This window comes from Bombus bifarius, unplaced genomic scaffold, assembly GCF_011952205.1.
Source record: "Bombus bifarius isolate JDL3187 unplaced genomic scaffold, Bbif_JDL3187 scf7180000008176, whole genome shotgun sequence".
Lineage (NCBI taxonomy): Eukaryota > Metazoa > Arthropoda > Insecta > Hymenoptera > Apidae > Bombus > Bombus bifarius.
In genome coordinates this window covers 310504-334318 of record NW_022884493.1, presented here as the reverse complement: position 1 = coordinate 334318, position 23815 = coordinate 310504, and the positions used below count along the sequence as shown (strand labels likewise).

At 44.5% G+C, this 23815-nt stretch overlaps 4 protein-coding genes across 5 annotated transcripts; 3 read left to right on the top strand and 1 right to left on the bottom strand.

Moving 5' to 3' along the window:
* The first annotated feature begins 380 nt into the window (after window positions 1–380).
* Window positions 381–1987, top strand: LOC117209384 (general odorant-binding protein 69a-like). Its single transcript, XM_033451379.1, has 6 exons — window positions 381–642; window positions 933–1020; window positions 1103–1155; window positions 1264–1420; window positions 1628–1692; window positions 1778–1987. The coding sequence occupies exons 1-6, from the start codon at window positions 574–576 to the stop codon at window positions 1793–1795; spliced, it is 450 nt and encodes a 149-aa protein (XP_033307270.1). The 5' UTR covers window positions 381–573; the 3' UTR covers window positions 1796–1987.
* Window positions 1988–2682: 695 nt separating this feature from the next.
* LOC117209385 (general odorant-binding protein 83a-like) lies at window positions 2683–3783 on the top strand. 2 transcript variants are annotated; one of them, XM_033451380.1, is made up of 6 exons: window positions 2686–2911; window positions 2992–3067; window positions 3168–3256; window positions 3347–3449; window positions 3526–3590; window positions 3654–3783. In XM_033451380.1, exons 1-6 carry the CDS (start codon window positions 2831–2833, stop codon window positions 3669–3671), a joined length of 432 nt encoding a protein of 143 aa, XP_033307271.1. In that variant the 5' UTR covers window positions 2686–2830; the 3' UTR covers window positions 3672–3783. The 2 variants fall into 2 exon arrangements, 1 of the variants encoding a protein (XP_033307271.1); XR_004487910.1 differs by having other exon boundaries at window positions 2683–2911; window positions 3347–3590.
* Window positions 3784–4032: 249 nt separating this feature from the next.
* Window positions 4033–23695, bottom strand: LOC117209376. The gene is made up of 23 exons (XM_033451352.1): window positions 23394–23695; window positions 17288–17811; window positions 16355–16903; window positions 15812–16215; window positions 15022–15717; window positions 14499–14958; window positions 13475–14391; window positions 13201–13370; window positions 12921–13129; window positions 12055–12131; window positions 8600–8699; window positions 8347–8475; window positions 8070–8234; window positions 7846–8001; window positions 7348–7753; window positions 6981–7257; window positions 6724–6905; window positions 6044–6494; window positions 5754–5946; window positions 5502–5647; window positions 5308–5431; window positions 4873–5235; window positions 4033–4740 (listed from the first exon to the last, which is right to left on the bottom strand). Exons 2-23 carry the CDS (start codon window positions 17435–17437, stop codon window positions 4033–4035), a joined length of 7032 nt encoding a protein of 2343 aa, XP_033307243.1. The 5' UTR covers window positions 17438–17811; window positions 23394–23695.
* Window positions 9063–10038, top strand: LOC117209383 (CXXC motif containing zinc binding protein). Its single transcript, XM_033451378.1, has one exon. The coding sequence runs from the start codon at window positions 9453–9455 to the stop codon at window positions 9936–9938; it is 486 nt and encodes a 161-aa protein (XP_033307269.1). The 5' UTR covers window positions 9063–9452; the 3' UTR covers window positions 9939–10038.
* Window positions 23696–23815: the final 120 nt, after the last annotated feature.

The window sequence follows — 23815 nt, the reverse complement described above, 5'->3', positions numbered from 1 at the left end:
GTCATTTGAATCGGTTGGATGTGTTAGAGATAAGAGGAATTACATAGGGTCAGATCGCAAAATGGTAATATCCGCCAATCAAATCTGCATTTATGCGTACACCCTGGCCTATATATGTAGAATCGAAAGGTTCGTTCACCCGTGTGTCTTTCGACTTTGAAGAGACGGTTTAATCGTCGGGGTTCGAAAAATAGTTTAACAAGATAATCGATGCGATGATCGAAGGCAAGTTAGGCAAAGACACGATCCGTTTTGTCATCTATCAACGGAACGAGGGATATAATCGAACGAGTGTACAGCGTGGACTAAATTTCGCAGCGAAGGTGGCGACATGAGATTTCGAGGTGGAGAGATCTCCCCCTTGTTCGGTCGATCCATCGCCGTCGACCGTAGACGTTCAGTCGCGCCCTCGCGCTCACCGACATCGCTAATCGTCGTTACTCTTTCTCGCCCTCCGAACGTAACGTCGGGTCGTCCATACCACGTTATTTCATTCGTGATTAGCTTCGATTGGAAATCAGTCGTTCCGACATTTCTTTCCGACTTATATCGTTCCGATATCAGATACGAATCATGAATTACACGGTATTGTTGAGCTTGTTGATCGTCTGTTGGATTCGGTTGCCAGTAGTTCGTTGTGGGGTACGTAATACATCATATCACGTTTAAAATATTCTCTTTCCATCTTGTTCTTCGCAGTCGATCCTGTTTCGATCTATTTGATGTTTGTTTTTACTTGTGAAATTCGAAAGAAGTAGGAAGAGCGATGGTCGCGCGGTCGCGGTGGCGATCGCGCGCGCATCGAGCTTTGGCTAAGGATATGCATGCAAGGAAAGGAAAAAGAAACGGATAGATTTATATAGATAGACAGTAATTATTTCGATCTGACTCGAACTCGAGAGGATTAACGATAAGAAAAATATGTTTCATAGACGCGACCGAGTTTCGTTTCGGACGAAATGATCGCAACGGCAGCTAGCGTGGTGAATGCTTGTCAAACGCAAACAGGGGTGGCGACAGGTAGGACCGTCGAGTAGCGATCGAATGACGCGTCGTTTAATTAATAAATAAATTAGTCTAATTTGGTTGTTGCCTGTTTCAGTGGATATAGAGGCAGTGAGGAATGGTCAGTGGCCCGAAACACGTCAATTGAAGGTAATAATACATTGGTAAAGTTGGCAAGTCGGTGTGTCGCGGTATGTCCGCGGTTTTGGGCAACTTATTCAGCGGAAAAGAAAGAAGCGCTCTCTCTTTGGTTCGCAGTGTTACATGTACTGTTTGTGGGAACAATTCGGGCTAGTCGATGACAAGAGAGAACTCAGCTTGAACGGCATGCTCACGTTTTTCCAAAGAATACCAGCTTACAGGGCAGAGGTGCAGAAAGCGATCAGCGAGTGCAAGGGGATCGGTAAATATTTGGGTATCTATATTCTATTTGTTATATTTTTCGTCTTAATGATCGATCGAAACCTCTCGATCGAAACCTCTCTTTGTTCCTTCCTGTACATTCATTTCCCAAAAGCATCACTTATGTGAAACAACAACACTCCACCAGTTTTATCTCGATGGCATACGATTAATCGGATCCTGCACGGTCATTTCGGTCGTTAATCGATCGTTCTTTTAGCTAAAGGTGACAATTGCGAGTACGCGTACAGGTTTAACAAATGTTACGCGGAATCATCTCCGCGGGTGAGTACACAATTCTGATTCAACGAACGACAGTTTCGTTTATCGTTTTGATCTTGTCAGCCACTTGTTTGCGCCTGTGTTTCAGACCTACTATCTCTTTTAACCGAGTTTCATTCGAATCGAAGAAGAGACGAGATCGGAAGGAAGCGATGCAACTATCTCATCGAACGAATCGAAGCTGGCGTTGAATTGTGTTTCGCCTTATCACGTAACAGAATTGTTACCCATTGAAACGAGTAGACGGCTTTCTGTACGAAACGTTAATAAAAGAAAGAGACATTAGTCTATCGCGTTACTTTTGTCTTACAGTTTCCACCACATCAACGTTTCCGACTCTGTTCCCTATCCGTCCGCCTCGGTAATATATCGCTGAAACCTGGTGTCGAGACCTGGATACGAAACTGGTGTGATCGTTCAAACTATCCAGTTGATCGCGACTTCCGATGCTCGGATGATCCAATTGCCAATTGAGGTCGCGATTAAATGCGCGCGATACGAATGAAAGGAATGGCCTGCGAACGAAATACGCTTCGTTCGAGTAACGCGTATTGTCGTGACGCATTTTCTTTTTCGAATCGAAACAACATCCGATGATCTTGCTATCCGTAAGATGTTGCCTAGACAACATGCATCGTTTCCCTTATAAAGAAAATGGTCAGTTTGTTCGTGCAATCTCGAGGTCTATTCGTTGCATAGCAGGAAGTAATTAAAGTAGCTAGGAACATGCTCGATTGCACGAAATTCGAACATTAATTGAACGTTTTGCGTTAGCCTGTATTTTACCGTCCGCTGGCTACGAGTTCGATAATTCTGCCTTTCTTGCAATTTACACGGCTGTATTTACGCTAAATGTCTATTGTTGTTTGGGGCTTAACTTCTCCTTTAGCGTTTAGACGCTATCATTAGATAAACATCCGACGAAGAAGGCGGCGTGTTTGTTTGCCGAGTAAAATCAAATAATTGTACGGCGTATGAACCCGAAATTACGCCAACCGATCCTTTTAGCCGGTTGTGGTGATAAGTGGACGTCTATAAATGGTACGAATTCGTAGCGCCGGTATAGAGTTGACTCTGGTGTCTTTGACGTTCCTGACGTGCGTGGTCGAGTTTGTAATATTTTCATCGAATTACCGGAGAAATGAGAGCCGCGGCAGTTTGCGTGTCTTCGATTTGTCTTCTAACGTTGCAATTCGTTCTCGTCCACGGAGGTACCATATCCGTAAGTATTGTAATAGGTATCTCGATTCGCTATTTTTTTTACATTCTTAATGGAAATAACCCGAATGTTCTACGAACAAGTCGGATCCCGACGACTTCAGGAGAATGACATCCGTACATAGAAAGAAGTGTATCGTCGAAAGTAAGACGACGCTTGGTAAGTTGGCGAAATGCGTAGCTACACTTTCCACAGATCCTTTGTTTTTCTATGTCGTTTCTCTTCGTCGTTTAAATCTAACGACGACTTTCTCTTACAGAGGCCATCGAAGGTACGGAATACGGGGAATTTCCTGAAGATGAGAATCTGAAGTGTTACTTTAAATGCGTTCTGGAAAAGTTTAACATGGTAAAGTTCGATGTTGCTGCATTGTATTTCTTAGCTAGACCATAATATCGCGTTTCCTATAAAACAGTGTTGTCGTTTTGCATAGTACAGATAGACAAGAATGGTAAAATAAGATACAACATACTGAAACAAGTAATTCCAAATGTTTACAAAGAAATAGGTAATGAAATGGTCGATAGTTGCAAGGACGTCGGTAAGTATTCCATCGATTGTAACGACCGCGAGTTTATCTGTTATAGATCTATTATTTTGATAATTATTTTTTTTAGACGCAGAAGATAAATGCGAAAAAACTTTCATGTTTATGAAATGCATGTACAACGTCAATCCTATAGTAAGTACGCCAAGATAGCGCAAGTTATTCTTATGAAAAAGCTTTTTATCTTTTGTTTTCTAGGCGTTTATTGCTCCGTGATCGCCATAGAAGTACGATGTTATCGTTTGGACAATCGTTATTGTAGCGGAACGTAGCAAAGTAAAATTACGTTTATTATATCAGCATAATAAAAATATAATTATCTATGAAAGTGACATATATACTTCAGAAACGCAGTAACGAACATTTCATCTTGAAAGTCGGCGTATGCATTTACGGCGCCAAGTATTCCGATAAAGCGGTATTCGCTAAATCGATCCACGCACATAATGTACACGGTACATATAAAATGCAACGAGATCGATCATCGATCGACAAGAGATCGTATCGCGTTCGCGAGCGCATTAATCATCGTAACGCTACTGAAAATATCGCGGAACGATCGAAAAATCGCTAATAATTACGCCTTGCGTGGTTTGGTTTTCCTTTTGTTAATATTCATTATTTGTTCGACTATGATATCGTCCGCTCTCGGATCGACAGGAACAGCTTGTATCGGGCTTCTCGAAATCGGCGCCGGTTTTGGCCACCTTTCGATTAAAGCGTTCAGCCACAACCATAATTTTTCCCGATTGAAAAACGCCACTGCGATAAACATGATAAAAGGTAACGCGACTACGGACGTTTGATTCATATCACTATGATCGACCTTACGTTCCGCGTTGAATGTTAATTTTACATACTTGAACGATGAATTCGCCTCGAAATAAAAGGGTATGGTTCTATACTTGTGTAACGCATGAGACAATGAAGATTCTAATTGCACAAAGTACTTTTTACCGTCTGCCTGCAACGGAGGCAAATGGACCAGGAAACCAGCATTGTAAGCGCTACCGACCTTGCTCAACTGCTGAGTATTTAATCTTGTCGTGTGTATCGGAGAATCGGGTGTATCTTCCCTGCATAGTTTTACCTTCAATGTACGATAGTGTTCTGGTTGCATCGACAGGACGTGTACCGAGACGTCGGTACGCGCTATAGGGTGAAACGCAACCAATCGAAGACCTCGAATGTCCGACGAAGTTTGTATTGACGTTGAGGTGGGACTGGTACGTTGAATGTGCGCGTTAACTTCGGCGTTCGGTTTCAGACGGAATGCGTAGGTACACTGTACGAAAGAAAGGACGACAAGTTGCTTTCAAAGTTGTTGTTGAAACTCTTTTGAAAGGACGAATCCCTTGATCGTGACAAAAACGTAAAAAGCGAATAAATTTAAATTACAAGCAGAGATTTCGCTTACCGCTGGCTGAAGCCCCCGGATTCGAAAGCTACCGTTCTCCTCCGTGGTCGCCTCTTCTTGAAGGTTATCACAGTCTCCTTGGCCCTGAACTTCGACTAGCAACCCGGCTTCAGGTTCACCATTTAGCGATGTCACGGAACCGTACGCGCTAAACGCGACCTTTTTCCCGTATAGATTTATCTTTACCGTGGCACCTTCAACGACTTTGATCATTTTCGATGGAGGATCGAAACGGTATTCCTTCATCATGGGTCTCAAATAGTATTCGCCAGGGGACAAAGAATTGAAGATTAATTTCCCATTCTCGCCGGTAATGCTGTTCTTTCGATAACTTTGTTCACCAGACAATGACAACAGGACACCCTATATATCGCAATAATCAAACCCAACTCCATAATTTGCTATCGAGTTTAGTCGCCCCAGACTCGTACGTACCTGTAGAGAAACATTGTCAGCTTGATCGGAAACCTGTACTATGATTTCAGCCAATTTGTGAGCTGCAAATACTCCGTTGGAATCAGGCCCAGTGATCACAAATCCTTCTTTCTCCGCGGTAACGCTGATAAACAAACAGCGAAGAATTATAAACGAATGAATTAGAAAAAACATATGGAATGAAGCGTGCGCACCTGTATTCTACTTTCCCATCCAAAGGACCAATACTGTACGTTCCATCTTCTTGCGTGTCCAGCGTGTGTATAGGTACAGCTTTGTCATTACCAAATATTTTCACGGTAACTCCTTCCAGTGGTGGATTGATTCTACCAGCAATTATCTGTACGATACGCAGCAACGTGTAAATGATAACATGTACCCCGATCGTGACGAGGAATTTGAGCGAACGCATTTGAGCACTTTAAGCGAACGATTACAGCACTCACCTTCCCTAAGTCGCCCACGAACGTAGCAATATCGTCTTGGCAATCGTTCACACCTAATACCTTCAGTGATGCCGGACTGAATAGAAGGATATTTGATAACGGTGTTATTGTATAAACGTTATCTGTTTTTGCCTTAAATTCGAATTCATATTTATACAAATCTTCGTGACGCGTTGATTTCAATGGACCAAGCCTATGTAATAGAAATGACGCAAACATTAACATTAAGTCAGATGTGAAATGTGAAGATACAATAAAGTTGTATAAAAATACGGTACGTGTTCGCTTACATTATAACCTCGCCCGCTGCATCCTCGATTTTTACTTTAATTCCATCTAATGCGGATCGACTTAAAATGTTTCCTATATGACTATGCTCCGTCGAATGTAATAAAATAGGCGAAACAGTGTTCGTATCCCATGTGTGAGACGATTTCTCATAAACGTGGCAACTCTTTGGCGTAAATGTATACATTCCAGGTTCTGATACGCAATGCTTTGTGCTTCCTTTGTTCAGAGCTAACGTTAATTTTTTCAATTCATCTGCTTTCGAATATTCAACCGTGGTGTCGTGAGAAGATATGAAAGTAGCAGAAAATCCAGTTTGTTCGAAGGGCGGTAATTCAGATCGTTCTGAAGTTACAGAAATTCTATAGCTGGGATTCGCCCAACAAAAAACATCATTGTCTATTAACACCTCGTAATGGCCGGGTAATACGTCCGTAAATTGGTATTGGCCAGCTGCATGATCAAAGGAAACTTTACAGACAAAACGGTAGTATCGAGTGGATCAATTACCCGATATGACCACGACAATAAGAACGCGTTGTAATATTGTTCTATAGCGTCCCGTATCGTTGAAGTGTGAAATAAAATTTATTTTTTTATTTCAACGCATGCTTATTGTCGCAGAATTTCCAAAAGCAAGAGATCAACCATCAGATAGGTATAAGGTAAAACAAAATCTAACCTTTTGTTTGAATTGTTTTTATCGTGATACCGTCCAGTACCTTCAACGTTACCGATGCTTGACTGCAATCGGTTTCTGGTAAACACTTTACCGTTCCTGTTAACGTAGCTTTTAATTGTAAGAAATTAATGTTGCCCACCGGTCGGGACGACACGTAGATGGTTTGTTGCAGTGGGAAAAATCTGAAAACATATCAACGTCAAGAGATATCGAGAAAGTTGAATAAAGAGGCAAAAAGCCAACGACAATGAACTTACTGTAGACCTTTAGCTCTCTCTTCCGCACTTACAATAACGCTTAATTGATACGTATCAGGAGTGAGATAGGCGGAAAATTCACCTGTTATTGTATCTATTCCAATTTCTTTGGTAAACGTGGTAGCCGTATTCTGGATGGAAACTTTTCGATGATCTAAACCTCCCTCTGCCGATAAAGTAACTTTGCCACGAACTTTATACGCTGCTGGTATCAAAACGGGAAGTTCCGGAGAATTGGGAGAGATCTTGACCGATTTGTCATTGAACAGTAAGTCCTCTGAGCGTTATAGGAAGTGAAACGCAAGATAAATAACTGAAATTCGCATTTTCCGCAGAAAGGCAATAATTGAGATTAAACTTGGCGTACCGCTTTCAGCTTTCAGAATATATTGACCGGCTTTTATATTATCCAATACATATTTTCCGTGTTCATTCGTTATAGCGATTTGCTTTTGAGAAAGTAAAACTTTCGCTCCTGGCAAAGGATCTCCATTGATAGCGGTACGGACGATACCATTTACCGTAAAACCGGTAACTTTAAATCCTTGACGTAATAGGACGCTGCTGTGATTCACTTTGAACGATAATTCAGGCGGTTGAACATCAAATTTAGTTTGAGCACCGATATAATACGGAACAAGTTTATATTCGCCAGGTGATAAACTTGGAAACATGAATTTACCACTTTTATCCGATGCAACATGACAAAGTGGTTTTCTAGATTCGAGATCTTTACTTATAGGTGTCGTTGCGCAATTCCTAGCTACACCGTTCTAACCAAACGCAAGACAAATAGATCAAATTTTGTTAATTTCACAAGGTGCACAGGAAAAATATCAGAAAGAAAAATATAAGAAACTCTTACTCCAAACAATACAAATGTTACGCCGCTAACTGCTTCTTCTTCGCTGGTAACTCGACCGCTCACATCGTATCCATAAATTACCAGACTACCATCAGGAAGTTCTGTGTTGCCTTCTCGTACTGTTACTTTCACGGTATTTACTTTCAACATCCATCTAAAGAATAAAGTAACACAATGTGACGTGTCTCGTAACACAATTAAGTCAAACCTGATGATACTCACACGGGATGAGACGCAACAAGTACATATTGTCCAGGTTGTACGGGGGTAAAATAAAATATACCACCTTCCATGGTAACCGTTGTACCAACAGGAACTTGCTTGTTGCTTTCTTTATACAATGATACTGTAACACCTTTAGGACCAGAATCCGATCCTAAACTGGTAACCTAAATCGTATTACATTTCTTAACGATACTGCCAATAATTCATAGAATAATTTTCATCGCTCCATATATATATTAGATTTTGTATAAAATGTATTTCACACGGATAGTTTACCTTGCCCGTGATACCAAAACCTTTGAAGGTAAAATTAATATCTTTGCCTTCACTGCAGGCATCTGTAGTTCCATCTACGACCAATAAAATTTCTGTAGGTTCGAAACTCCATCCTCTAGGTGGATCCACCTAAATATATATAAACAGAAAACTAATATTCAAAACTAGATACAATGGCTTTAATTAATTTCTTTAATTAATATACATTAAACAACAGGTTATTATGAAGTTTTCTTATATTGTTTCTTATTACCTTCAAAACGTATTCCCCTTTATCGTATAAAGGAAGGAAATAATATCCATTGTTAGGGGCACACTCTGTAGAATCTTTGAGGCTACCAGATTTTGTATATCTAAATAGATTGAAAGTTTAAGTCATTATCTGTCGTAATTTGTGTTGTAATTTGATTCGGTCAGGAACTGCTCGATAAACTACTCACAACTTTATTTGTACTTTAGCAAAATCGATATCGGCGTGACTTTTCAAAAATCCACCACAACCTAAAATATCTTCTGCATTCGAATACGTGGTTAGGATATAAAAACAAACTGCAGAAAGAAAAGTTGTTCGTCTCATGCTTATTTCTTTTGTCCGCTATTCATAAATATCCAGGTTATGAACAACGTGATCACTGCAACGATTTTGTACGAGACCTGATTAGACCATTTCCAAAGCACTAACTCGTGTAATAATAAATGTACACTGAATAAATGTACGATTATAGATGAAAAACTAAATTGTAGAATATTTGTTAAATCATTTTCTACATTACCAACGGGTATTGTACTCATGCGCACATACACGATTCAAAAATTATACTTTAACTATTTACGATACGTTTATAATACTTGGTTTAAAAGTAGCTCTCGATTGACAGTATAGTATAACACGAGACAATTTGTGTAGAAGCGTCCATGTGTTGTTACTTGTGCAATTAATTGTATGGAGAGAAATATCGTTTGTACATTTACGAATCATTCGTTTGTAACATAACCTCAATAAGGTTATATTATTTTAACAAATATACATATACATATAATAATATAGGAAACATCAAGGCACGCGTGGAACTGTCGTAAAAGGGAGAGAGCTAGATCTTATCAGAATGGTAAAGATAGCATTTCAGATAAAAGCTACGTTAGAAAATATAGAGGAACTGAAGCCATCGGGAACAGAATTTAGATGGTACCTCAAATTTACTTGCTGCAATTGTGGCGAAGTATCAGAAAAATGGAATTATGTATCTTTGAGCGAGTCCATTCCAAGTCAAAGAGGAAACTCGGTGAATCACTTTGCGAGCAAATGCAAACTTTGTTCTCGCGAAAATTCCATGAGCATCTTGGAGGATTCCATCAAATCGTTTCTCGCGAACGATCAGGAGAAATTCCAAACGATAGCGATATTCGATTGTCGGGGCCTCGAACCTAGTGATTTCTCAGCAAGAGAAGGATGGACTGCCAAAGCCATAAACGATGGAAAAGTATTTACAGATATAGATTTAAGCGAAGGAGAGTGGGCTGATTATTGCGACAAGATTAAAGAACCTGTTGGAATTTATGAAATAGAACACAGATTTGAAAGAATGAAATAATAAGTTTTACGTGCTTGTTGTTACTGCAATCGATTCACACATAATGGGATACTCTACGAAAAATAGAAATACTTTGAATTCAATATAAATTTTACAAAAATAGAGGCGATAGATTCTCTTTTAGCTTTGTGACTTTTCCTTGTTTGCTCATCTTTTCACTACTAAGCTGATACTCTACTTTAATGGTATTCTGTTAAACAATTTGTTTCAATGTACAAACATGTGTAATCTGCGCATATATTGTGCATACATATATTTAAATACTTATGTAAGCAGAGACATTCAAAGGTGCCTATATCGATTTGAAATTTGTAATTTTCTAATCTAGATAATAAAAAGCTATTTGTTTGTTGCCATTGAAAACATAGAATATGATTTACACGTTCTTGCACATTCATGTATACACAAATCTACTATGATATAATAAATACATATTTATAATAAGAAAAGGATAGATACTTACTATTGCTACTACTATAAGCTAGGCAAAGAAAAAGTAAGACGATCTGCCGCAATTAGCGACATCGTTAAATCGTGTAGGAAAGAATACCAAGGTAAACGAATGCACATTTCCAACGACGTAATATAATTTATTCATAATCATATAAAAAAAGACCATTTAACCTCGTAAATGGTTTAGTACAGAGGAAATTTGCAACAATAATTTTATAACTCTTCCAAGTTGATTGAAAATTGCCGATTATACCCTGCACCTGAATAACCGGGTGACTAGCATTGCGCGTTAGCAGGGGGGAGGTTGAAAATTTTATTCGTTAACCAATCAACAAGCCATAGAAGAGTTTGAACAAGACTAGTCAGCTATGCGATTAGAACTCGTTCTTTAGTGCGTACTTACCTTCGGAATGTTTCGGTCTACTTAATTAGTTAAGGTAATGAAAACCATAAAGACGATGACGATGATACTGCTAAACAATAATAATAGTACTAGTAATAGTAACGATAATGACGAATGACGATGACGATGATGGTGATAATAGTAATATAAAGTTGTCATACTAAACAACAATATTCAGTTAGGAAATTTTCGTAGTAACGTATCAGCATATACTTGACATATCACGTTTACGCTAATTCAGACCGGAACGAGCTTCTCCGCGTAAGAAAATTATAGTCGTAATAATAATGGCAATGATGATAATAACGATGACTATGTTGACGATGGCAATGATGATAATAACGATGATGACGATGTTGATAATGGCAATGATGATAACAATATTCGTTTACTTGTATAAAGTAAAAATAAAGTAGAAATTAAATCTTCTCGAACGAAAAATTAAACATATATACATATATGTGTGTATATGTATACGAGTGTATAGATACACACGTATCGGGTATAAAAGTTGCGAATGAATTGACCTGAGCCAACCGTGATTCACTGTGAAATTAATAGGTATTTCACGTGTTACGGCGTTAACTTTAAAACTGGCTAAGAAAGTTGCAATCACAGTGCCCAACGAAACGGGCAAAATAAATCACAAGAGAGGATAAAAAAAAAAAAAAAAAAACGATATTACGACATTGTATAGTCGATAACTGGCTAACTAGCTAGCGTACTAGTATTCGCTACCACTATTGTTCTCTAACATCTTTTACTATGGTCTCTAGCACATCTAACACAAACATAAATATTGTGCGCGTATTACGAACTGTCGTCTCTTACTGAGAGAGAACTCGAAACGTATATGTAAATCACAAAGAAATAATTGTCATCGAACGCTTAAGTCTAAAGATATAATATGTCGATAACGCTATCAGTCTATTCTCACAAAAATATCACCGTGACTGAAAGTATTTTTCGTCTATTAGACCGTCAGAGTTGAATATCATCGGCGCCGAACCAGCGAAACAGAATTATATTTTACGCAACGAATCGAACTGATCGTCGACGGTAAGAATTCGATTCTGACGATCTTGGAAGATCTCTCGACGATTTCTCCACGCGAATCAATATCATTTTTCTACGAAACTCAGAAGAAAACGTTCTAGTAGTAGCTTTCTAATATTATGAACGTCTATATAGCATATGATGCTATTATCAACTAAACGATTCTATACTACCGTGCTAGATTATTATCTTTGGTATACTAACGGGAAATGTTTGTTCCGACCGACCGACGGAATCGACGACAACTTTGCTCCTAGTCCGTTGTGACTTTGACAGTTTATCTTCGGAAGTAGCAAGTATGAAGTAGAAATAGGAACATTACGAGTTTAATATATGCATATGTACGAGAAAATTGGGATACCGGCGCATGCTGTCGACGCGAGAATTAATCTACGAATAGGCCCGTGAAAGTACGCGAATCGTTTGTGATCGTTAAGTTAAAAGACAAATTGAAAAAAAAAAAAAGAAAAAATAAAAGACAAAGAAAACGAATCGCGATAAGAGCAAATTGATCGTAAGAACGGCAAATTGAAAAAGATGTTTCTCGGTTTTGTTCCACTGAATGCGATTCTTCCTGAAACGACTCGAAGGGATCACGTACAGTCGCGGCGGCGTAATCATTTTTAACACGTCGAGCAAAAAACGCGAGAACAATGCCCAGAAAATATTTCATATTCTTAATTTTGACTCCCTTACCGTGTATAAACAGGCAGAAAAATAGATCGATTCCCTTCTAAACGAATAGATAGATAGAAATTCGGCTAGTTCGCGTCGATCATCGTCGTTTCACGGTGACTCGACGCGTTTCGTGGGCATCACATGTTATAATTCGGCAGAACGTTACACGAAGAAGAGCGTAACCGTGCGCCGCGCCTAAGTTGTTGGTCGCGGATCGTCGCTCGATGATCTTCGATGCGCGAATCGTCGTCGCCGTCGTCGTTGTTGTCGTCGTCGTGATTGTTCCACAGCGACACGACCGGCCGGATTCGCCGATCGCGAGCCAATTTTACGAGGAGATGTCGATTCTTTTCGATTTCGCGATCGGTTCAGGGCAATCGATCGGTCATTACCGGTTCCAAACACGTCTGCTTCAAAGTCGCGGACTGATCCTCGAGACTTCGCTTCAGGCCCTCGATCGTTTGCATCAGCATTTGCCTTCGCAGTCGGGACAATTGATGCTGGAAGATCTGCGAATCCTGAGCGTTTACGGACGCGTTTGCGGCCAACCGTTCTTGCCGAAGCCTAGCCACTTTCTCTTTCAGAGATCTCCTCGAATCATCTGTGAACGACAAGGATAGCGTAGTAGATAGTTGTCTATACTTGTCGCGACTTATCGTATGGGCTGCTTACCGGTATCGTCGGTGGCGGTATCCCCGTCCGAATTTCTCAACGTGACGTGCTCCCCTAAAGTTTTTTGTATCCTGCCATAGGTAGCACTGCCTGCGTACACTTTCCTTTTGACCGGCTCGCTTTGCGGACAATAGGAGGATCCTTCTTTTATGGGACCCATATCGACTGACCTGCAAGGATAAAAAAAGAGCATTCTTTAAAACTGGTGCCTCTAACAAAATCAGCGGATACGGGGGAACGTGGGTGTCAAGGATGTGGCGTTCGACAGGCTAACCTGAAAGTCATTAGAGGTGCTCGCCTCCTGACGTCGCATCTGTCCTCCGAGTCCGAGGAACTCGACGTTACTCCCTCCTCCTTGGTTACGGCGTTGAGCGACGATCTCGAGGTGCGAAGTTCTCTTCGACTTATTCCGGGGAAAGAATCTGTGTGCGATAAAAAGGTGCAGCGAGGCCTGTCGACGAGGTAAGGGCAAGTTCGAGAGCGCGTGGCGCACTGATCCGAACCGACGATACCGTTGCAATTGAACATTGTCACCGTCGATGGTGAATCGGTCGTGGACGCCATCATCGTGTTCACTCGCCGTCCATCGTAGTCGTCGGGATCCTGATTCTCGTAAACTCTCGGCCGAGAGCAACGAAGCATACTTTTATCGGGTGACAGCCGTTGGTTCATCGTCGCCGTCGCCTTTCTTCTCGAAACGAGAGGGGAGTCGATGGTGCATTTGATCGAGGTCGATTGGTACGTGGCTGCCGTGGCACCGGGCACCGGTGGGGAAACGTTTCGCTCGACAAATCGTCGCATCGGGGAACATGGTTGAACGAACTGCTGCCTCTTGGGACTGGTATGCTCGAGATCCTTGATGCTGCCACTCTGCAATTCCGGCTGCGAGTTTCTACTCTTGGAGAGGGCAAGTTCGATATTCAGTTCTGTATTTTTGATGAGTTCGACCCGTTTGTTCGTCAGTCCGTTGTGAAACTTTCGGGAGGGCGATGGTACGATGGGTAGGCTGGTCTGATTCTTTTGCATGTTCACCAGAATGTTCTCTGCCTCGAGGATCAATTCTCGATACTTTTTGTCCGCTTCCTTATCGGCCTCGATCAGAGCGATCTCGGAGGCGAACGTTGCCATATAGGTGTTGTTGTCGGTGGTAGTTAGCCGCCGCCTGACGAGGTTTCCGTTCACGTAGCTCACCTGTAGATCGAAAGAAAAAAAAAGAGGACCGATATATCGGTATAATCGGTATACGTAGGATAGGCCGATATACGTAGATAGGTAGAAATTAGAGCGCGCGCGCGTACCGAATTGGAACGTCTCTTGACGACATCGAGATCACCGGTGACGAGCCGGCCGCCGGCAGACGATCGTTCGTCGGTCGATCGGAGCGGTGACAAATTTTTGTTCACGTCGCAATTTTGTTTCTTGCGACGCAAACAAATCGGTGTACCACCGACGCTTCTACTACCCTGATTGAAGCCCGAGTTTTTAAGCAGCATTCTCTCGACCAGCACGCGGTTCAAGTTTGCCGCCGTTTCTTCGTCATCGTCGTTGTTGTGGTCGTCGTCGCCGTTACGGTCGTTATTGCGACCAACGACTCCTCCTATTACGCTGGTATTCGGATCGCGTTTGTCGAAATTCGGTTTCCTGCGCTGCGAGCATCTCTTTTTCCGTTTTTCGCTCGACTGCTGCTGCTTCTCGTCCGTTGGTTGCTTCTTGTGTCGCGCTGTTTGCTTCTTCGCGGTATTCTTCGCGCTGATCGTTCTGCGAACAGAGGCGCGACGCGTTTCATCGCCGACAGGAAATAGAATTTGCGCATGCACATACCTCTGAAGCATCGCGGCCGCGGCCGCCGTCGCCGCGTCGTCCCTGTTCCTTCGCTTCATCAACGACTCTCGCAGTCTGCTGCTTCGTCGAGCGAGTTCGCCGGCGAACGCGAAATAAGTACAGTGTCCGGTGTTGGTGAAACGTCCGGTGCAATCGAGATTGTCGAGATCGAGGAACGAACCGTTGTCGATATAGTCGAAGTCATCGTTGCCGAGAGGATCGTTTTCATCGGCACCGTCTCTAACGGCGTCCAGATCGGACAGAGATTCGATGTAGTCCTCGCAATCGGTCGGATCGCTGTCCGACAAAATGTCCGTCTCCTTCTCGTAAACGTAACTTTCGTCGAATTTGCCCATCATCTCGTTCAAGGTGATATCGTCTTCGGATGACCTGGCGCTTCGCGTGATCGACGACGCGGACGAACCTTTTCTATTACCGTTTCCGTTTCCATTTTCCTTCTCATTCCCGTTCCTATTTCCGTCCTCGTTGTCGTTGCTGCTACTACCGCCGGTGCCGTTGCTACCGGCAACGCTGCTTACGTTGCTACCGCCGTCGCTGCTGCTGCCGCTGCTGCTGCTGCTGTTAGTGCTACTGCCGCTACTGGTGCTGCTACTGCTGCTGTTGCGTCTTTGCACGGATAAAGCTATCTTTGGCCGAATCTCCATGCCAGATGCTATTCTCCAATTTTGATTTATCCTACGAAAAAGATTTCGATTCGAAGAAAGATCGGCGATCGTGCCGTTTCGGCGGCGGAATTCGAGAGGCAAAGAAAACTCTGCTATATACTAACGGACTCCTTCCGGCGCTGAGACTCTCCTGTTTCGATTCTCTTCTGGCTCGTCCTACTCGCGCGCTGCTCGCGTTTACGTCACTCGCGCTTCCAGACGACTCCGTGAGCTTCAGGCCAGAACCGCTGCTGGTATCGTCGATATTCAACCTCGATTTGAAGCCGGTGGTGGTGGTACTCGAGCCGGAAGAGTTGGCCGACAGCCACGGATTCGTCCGGATTCGCGAGCGTTCGCGCGGCGATTGAACGGTCGGTGAGAGCAATGGCGGCGGTATGGAGGAAGGCGGCGGTGGCTCGGTCAAATTGCTCCTCGAAGATTCCGCTGAGAAGGATTCCTCGGTCCGCCTCTCCTTCGGTAGCGCCGATCGTTGTACCGATAGATCCTCTTGCGGAAGACGATCGCCGATCTGTTTGGCAAAGCGTATCGCGTCACTTTGCAACGTTCGTCGAGTCGATATCTAAAAAGGACGAAGACGCGAGTCCGTTCCTCTCCGTTGAATCTGCCCTGCGTGACCAACGACAACGGATCCCGATCGGGATACCTACCTTACTCGTCCTCCCGTACTCGTTGGATCGAGCCACGTCTTTCCCCAACTTGTCCATCGTCGTGGTTGCCGCGGAGAACATCGTGACACAGCCAGAAACGGAAGGTTCGACGTTGCCCTCGAACCTTCCATGTCTGTTGCGTCCTGAGAGCAAAGAAGCGGAGGCGACCGGCAAATCCGACGAATCGCTCGGTTTCTTCGGTCTGCCGTTGTTATTATTGTTATTGTTCTTGCTGCTACTGTTGTTGTTGTTGTTGTTGTTGTTACTGTAGTTGCCTGTGGCTGTGCCGGCATTGACGTTCGCGTTACTCTGAAAGTAATGGGTTCCGGTCCTGATGTTGATGTAATATTCCGGCGGATAACTGGTCCCGGGTGAGGTACCGTCCGTCGAGTATCCGGTACTGTAGGCGCTTTCCGGAGAAGAGAGGTTGACGCTACCGGTGCCCGCGGACGTACCAGAGGACGCGGTCACGGTACCGCACCGATTACCATCCTCTCCGTGCAATCGAATTTCGTCCACGTTCCTCGACGGCGAATCTACCGGATGAACCTGCGAATCCAGACAATCCAAAGTCGGCAATCGTTCTCACGGTTCTTCCGAAATCGAGGAGGGGCGGAAAATCGCGCGAAGGCTGATATGGAAGAGAGTTGCGCGATGGAAGCGACCTGGTAAAGCGCAAGAGTCGACTCCCGTGTACAATCGGTATACCGGTCTAATTGGATAGCAGTTGGCTGCTAGAGGAAAGCGAGTCGACGGAAGCAGAAGGTGAGAGAAAGAGAGAGAGAGAGTGCGATGCCGTTGCCCGTCTCTCGTCTCTTCGCTCGTTTGCTCCGCGACTCTCGTTTTCACCTTTGAGAGAGTGGAGGAGGAGACCGTCGCGGCAAAACAACACCAAAAGAGGGTTTCGTACGGTCCACGTCGAAACATACTCACTTGGTGCAACGCGGGAGACCTGTGAGACCCGTTTCGAGGAGAATTGGAATTGGAGTCGAAACCCTTTTCCCCCTTGCCCTTTCGGTCCTTTTTCTTTTTCGATCGCACGATATGTGCTTCCATCCATGTGCGCAGTTTCGTTCCAAACATGATGCGCGACGGTGATCGGCCAACGGTGCGCGAGGCTTCGTTCAAAGATCAGCTGTCCTCCCGCCGTGTTGGAGATTGCAGGTCTGTTGCGGGATCGTCGAATTCGACTCGCGTTCGATCACGGCGGTGGTGACATCGGCGCTGACGGCGACGACGCTGACGACGTCATCGACGGCGATGACGAGAATCGATCCATTTCGCGAGCAAGCCAGCCTAGAGCGATCGAGCCGAACAAAGTTTCCGGAAGCTCGCGAACGTTTCCTGTTCTCGCCAATTTCTAGCCTGCCGCCGTTCGTCCGATTAGCGTGCAAGGCCGACGCGTTGCTTGTTCTCCTCGCACCTTGTCCATTCCTCGACGATGCGACCCAACAGATCTGAAACAAAACGCGAGAGAAGCATACTTAGATTGTTTCGGCTTTGTGTCCTGATCACCCACCACGAAAAACTCAATTTCAAAAGGAGAATCGAGCCATGAGCATGCACGGCCAGCGGCATTGTAACGTTGCTCGTTTCGTCCGCCTCGATGCGCAATGTTCGCAGAAAGCTGTCGTCTGTTTAGTTTCGTTCAAAACCCGAATCGACTTTATCGATCGACTACCGTTCCTCTCGACGACCTTGGAAGATTTCTCTCGATGAGGCGTTCGGCAAGAAAATTATGTCTATGTTTTACGGCTTATCGTTATTATGGATATGACACATCTTTCTTCGAGCAGCGGCGAAATTTTACGCGAAAAGAAGAAAAGTCGAAGGAGAAGCTAACGAAGGGCGCGAGAGATGCGCGAATAAAAAAGAGAAGAAATTCGGATCGCGAAAAGGGTGAAGAAAGCTGTCGCTTGTTTTCGACGCAGCGCCACAACGCCATCTGCTGCCTAAGCGTTAACCTATCTCGGTTAGCGAAGAAAAAGGAACCAGTGGGGCTAGATGATTCCGAGATACAGGGAATCGTAGTAAAAGAGGCAGAGAAAGAAGGCAAGCGGACTTTCGTTTGCGATATTTCGCGAAAGAGAGCACAGCGACGAACGGGAGGCGCGCGGGTTAAGGCGATTAAAAAATTGCGAAGTCGAGGTTCGCCATTTCGAAAAAATCGTCGACTCGGAGAAAACGGCGCAGCACGACGTGCGTTGTTGTTCGAGCGTCGTTCCATTGTGCTAGGCTGGACGAAAGAGGAACGCACGCCGAACGAGAAACGTAAGGAGAAAACAATCGACCAAGACAATGGACGATCCGCCACGCTACGCTATACGGTGGTTTCATCTTCGTCGTCTAGTCGTAGGATACAAAGCCGGCGAGCTCGCGGTTACGATTTTCGCTTGAATTTAGAGTCGGAGTTTACATTTTTTCGTGGATTACGTTGTTAGTTGCAAGGGATGGCGTTCTCGAGAACTAGCAGCATTTATTTTGCCCAACGGGAAGACTTGGATTTCGTTGGACGCATTCGCACACTGACATCGTATTTCCGACGGCGAAGAAAGACATCGAAGGTAGAGCGCGGTAGCGTGCAACGATATTCCGAGAAGAGGAAGAAAAAGGTGGATCGAATCGATGCGACGTTATCGTTGTGAGGCGCGTATAAAGAAAGAAGCGCGGTCCTTAACCCTTCGATCGCGCGTCGAACAGCGAAGAGGTCAGAGTGCGATCGGCGTACGCTTAACGATGATGCGATTAATTCGATTAAGACGCAACGTCGCTCGCTACGATAAAAATAATCGACCCGTTGTCGATTATAATTTTCTCGCGCGAGCGAGCTAACGCGCGAGCGTACGAGAATTCTGGAAATGCGGAGCCGCTTTCGGCAGACTGTGGCGACAGCGCGAAGCGAGTCGATGCGATACCGCGGTCTTCTCGAGGAATCGAGAACGGGAGAAAGGGAACGCGAGGTTCTCGAGAAAAAGTAGTCGTGGGCCCGGAGAGATCGCGACTGGTAGACGAGCGGAAGAGACGCGAAAAAGCGAGTACCGGCTAACGGCTAGCTAGAAAGATGGGATTCGGAAAGGGTTCGATCGAGCAGCCGCGTGGGCGGTTCGGAGAGCAGCGGAGGTAGCGACCACGACCGTGCCGGGGCAAACGTTGGTCGCCATGGCAACTCTCGCAGCTCTCGTCCCAGGCAACCCCCGCCGGGGGATCTACGGGTCGATCCCATCGATCGATCGATCGATCGATCCAAGCAACGTTCGTTTTTCACGAGATCTGTTTTCTCGTCCGAACGACATGCCGCGGCTCGACCCTCGCTCATCACCACCCCCGCGTTTTCTCGAAACATTTCCCTTTCAGGCGTAAACTCGAACGAGGAACAAAACAAGTCGCCGCGATTTCACGGTTCGAGTCTCGATCGGTTTGCTCGTTGACCGGCCGGATCGATCCGGCGCGCCAGCTCCTTTTCCCGGTTGCCGTTGCCATTGCATTCCTGATACCTCCGACGACTATGTTTCTTCACGGAAGCGTATCTCGCGTTTGTTTCGCGAGAAGTCGCACAGCGCGATCGATCGAGTTGCGCTCGATCCATATCGCTTATATTATCTATACATAAATACAATTCCGAGTACGTAATAACGTTAACACCGTGAGTCATCGACGACGGTTCACGGGCACATAAGCGATCGCAACCGCGCGTTTGTTTCTAACCTAAACGACTTGTTCCGCTCGAGTTGGACGGTTGCCAAAATTATGTAACTCCGTGATAACGCGGTCACAAGTGCGCTGACTCTGAGGTAATTATTCAGAAAGTTTACTGCCATCTTGAATGTCGATCATTTTTTTAATATATGCGACGTGTAATTTTCATATATTTAATATACGATTCCGAATGTCATTTTCCTGTACATATAACCGCCGCTCGGTTTAGTTTTCGAGGCATTTGCAAAAAATTATCGATATTACTGCAGCGAAGTTCGCCTATGATAATTGTGCGTTCGTAGAGCGTATGCGCGTCTCGCGGCGACTGGATGAAGTAACACGCCTAAACCAAACCTAATTCTTATCTTTTGTTTATAGTTTATATAGGCCCGGGTTAGGTGTCATTCTATCCGGTTGCCTCACGGTGACACGGCAAACCAATACTAACGCATACGCTGTCACGGATGCACAATTATCATAGGCGGACTTCACTGTAGTAATATCGACAATTTTTTGCAAATACCTCGAAAACGGACAAAATTCACTGGAATGGTACCGATAGATTTTTTTCAAATATCCAAGAACTAAAAGAATCCGGTAGTAACACGCGAAGCAAAATGTTGTTCGGACTGTTGATTTCTACAACGTGTTAAAAAAATCATCGAAATCCAATATGGCGACAGTTTTCTAAATCGTAATTACCGACCATGATCATCGACTGTTTAGTGAATTTCGTTGCGAAATCGGTCGATGCGACACAGTGAGAAAAGTTTGCTTTGTTAGGAAAACGACTGGATCCGCGACTGGGGAAAAATATAAAGAGAAGAGGAAATGACAAACCTCGGTCAGTGTCAAGGACACTGAGGTAAAGCTTGGTTCGGTCCCAGGCTGAAAATCGTCGAACAACGGTACAGCCATCGTTACGTAGTCACTCGATTTGGGATATTTCGCTGTATCGTAAATCAAGCTATAAAATAAAACGTTACGCGTAACTTTGTTCTCGAAGAAGGCGCGAACTTAAGAAGTCGCGTCGCTACTATTCGAATGTCCGAATTGGGATCAGGAGGAATACAACGCGAAACGATTCGACCGTCGATCGTTCGCTCGTGTATCTAATTCCGATTAACGTTGGTATCTCGATAAAATGAAAAGCTAATTTGTAGGTTCGTTTGGTTCATTGGAACAAAAGATAACGGGTATTCCCTTGCTAGAACACGGTTTTCTCCCCGAAAGATTCTCGTGACAATGACGTGAGGTGAAAATATGCGCGTTAGAAAAATATACGAAACGATTGGAACGATCGACGGTCGGTTGGCGACTCGCCAGTACGTAGATACTCGTCGTGCGTAGACGCCTGTATTCCGATACTTTTCGACCTTGCCCGGTTTTCTTCGAGAGCTTTGGTTCGGTTTATCGAAAGCCTAAAACGAGAGAACGATCCTCAATATACGTACCGTATACGTATGTAGAATGGCTTTTCTTCCATCAATCGACGAGCTCAAACACAAACGATCGAGAGTCGCAAGAGCAATTTATTTTAAGTTTTACACGACTCGTTAGCAACTTTAAACGAAACGTTAATCGGGATGGAGGCCGAGAGAAATAGCAAAAGGCGTCCCCTTTGCTCCAGTTGTTGGCGCACCCTCTATCGGAACGGCTAATTCGAGCCAACTACCCTCCACGAGGATCCTCGTGACCAAAAATAATCCATCCATCCATTCGCTCGCCCGTATCTATTGGTCGCATGACGCGTGATGCGACGGCTCGCACTCATCAGACTCGCGTTACGAATAGATACGTAGAAGGAGAATCTTAGTCTCGCCTTTCTCAACTCCGACGAATGCGAATCTTCGAAATAAAGCACACCGCGAGTCGATTATACACCACTACCCCTACCGCGGACTGTCTTATCCCGTTCGCACTTGTCTTCTCCCTTTTGTGTTTCCCCTTTGAGCGTTTCCTTCGCAAGCTGATTCGGGTGACGATCATTTCCTGTCTGTCACCACTTTGCTTCGAGTAGACTTCTGTACGAAATTTTCAGACTGATGAACTCTTGGCGAGTCTTTCTTCGTTCGGCCTTTTTATTTCTTTGCCTTTCGAGAAACGCCACGCCTTAGCGCGCGATGTTCCCGGGAACAAATGATATCGCACGTCGGCTCGCGTTTCCGGCCGCGAGAGCCGTGCCGTATCGCACGATAGAACGCGTTCATCGAGTATCTCGACTACGTATTATTCTCGAAGAAGATATTCTACCCTTCGACACGACTCTCGGTAACGTTAATCGTTCCCCGAGTTGTCTTACTCGCGATAGAGCGAACTCTCTTTCTCTCTCTCTCTCTCTCTCTCTCTCTCTCTCTCTCTGCCTTTCCATGTTTATCCGCGAAAATATTTCCTGGAAATTCGACTCCTATCCAGAGGAGCGCAAACAATGAAACGATATCTAGCGAAAAGTTATGGCGGAGTTGCTGCTTGATAAAAAGAAAGGAAAGCAGAAAACGAGGGAACAAGCATTTTTATAGTTTCTATGTTCCGTAGACGCGGTCGCTCTCGAAGCGGCTGAAACTGATTGGTCCTTCGTTCTATGGAACGCGACGCGAAATCTATTTTCGTTTCTTTGTTCAAAATTCCTTCGAGACTCGTAGATATTTACACCGCGTCCGATCAACCGTTTGAATAACTGGAAAATCGCGACGAACCTTTTGCTTCTTCCATACCGTCCCGTCCTAGGTGTTCTCCTCGTGTGGAATTGGTCCGCGTTCGCAAACGTATATAGGTTATGTAACGATAATGGCTAGCGTGCGACGGACTCGAGCGCACTGGATTCGGAAAACCGCGCAAACGACGGTTACCACACTTACCATGCCGAACTGAAGTTGTCCGTCTACGTTCGTTTTGTTGGTACGAAACGGCGTTTACGTGCTTTTTCTCTCTCGGACAAAAAAACGGATGCAACGACGACGGCAGCTTTTACGCGTCGACGCATCGTATTGCAACGACCCACCGTCTATTGTACAACCTTTAACCTGCGTTATTCTCCAAATATTCCATATCACAGTATCGCCGCTTTTATCGTCACGTTAATAAGATTACGGTATTAAGATTCTTTTCTAGGAGGTAAGAGGCGATACAATCGCCAATAAGATTTCGTTTATATAGTATGTAGTAGAGAGAAAGTCGTATGTTCGGATGCTAGGAGACAAATCTGATCCGAACGGCGGTCATTTGTCCATAAATGAGTAAAGTGTAGGGAAGTGATTGTTTGCCGATTGTCAAGCTTTCGGTGGAATAACGAACGTTAAGGAATTGGGGTCTCGGAAGGAACGTATTCGAAGTAATGCTTTACCTTGCTTTCCATCGAACGTCATCCTCCATCAGTTACGATCTCTTCTTACGCTTCGAAAGTACCGAAATCCGCCGATCTCGATCAACTTCTCCGTGAATCGAACGGTTACTCGACGATTCCACGTTGGAGAAATTAAAACGCGTGAAAAGATGCGCGTCACTTCTTATTTGAGACGTGTTGTATGGACCGTTTGAGAAGAGCAAGAGGCACGGCCGCAGTGCGGCCGGCACGCGACACTCTAATATTACGGGAACAAAACCTCCTACCTCACTGACCGTTCCGACGAGACTGAGCGCCGCCGACTACGCACCCTTATTGGGTGGGCACGTTGCAGGGCCGTACTCGAAAGGGGTGCTCTCCCTCTATACTCTATGTACTCCCTTCCACCTGATACTGTCCGCTTCTGTCAAGCTCTCGGCTCT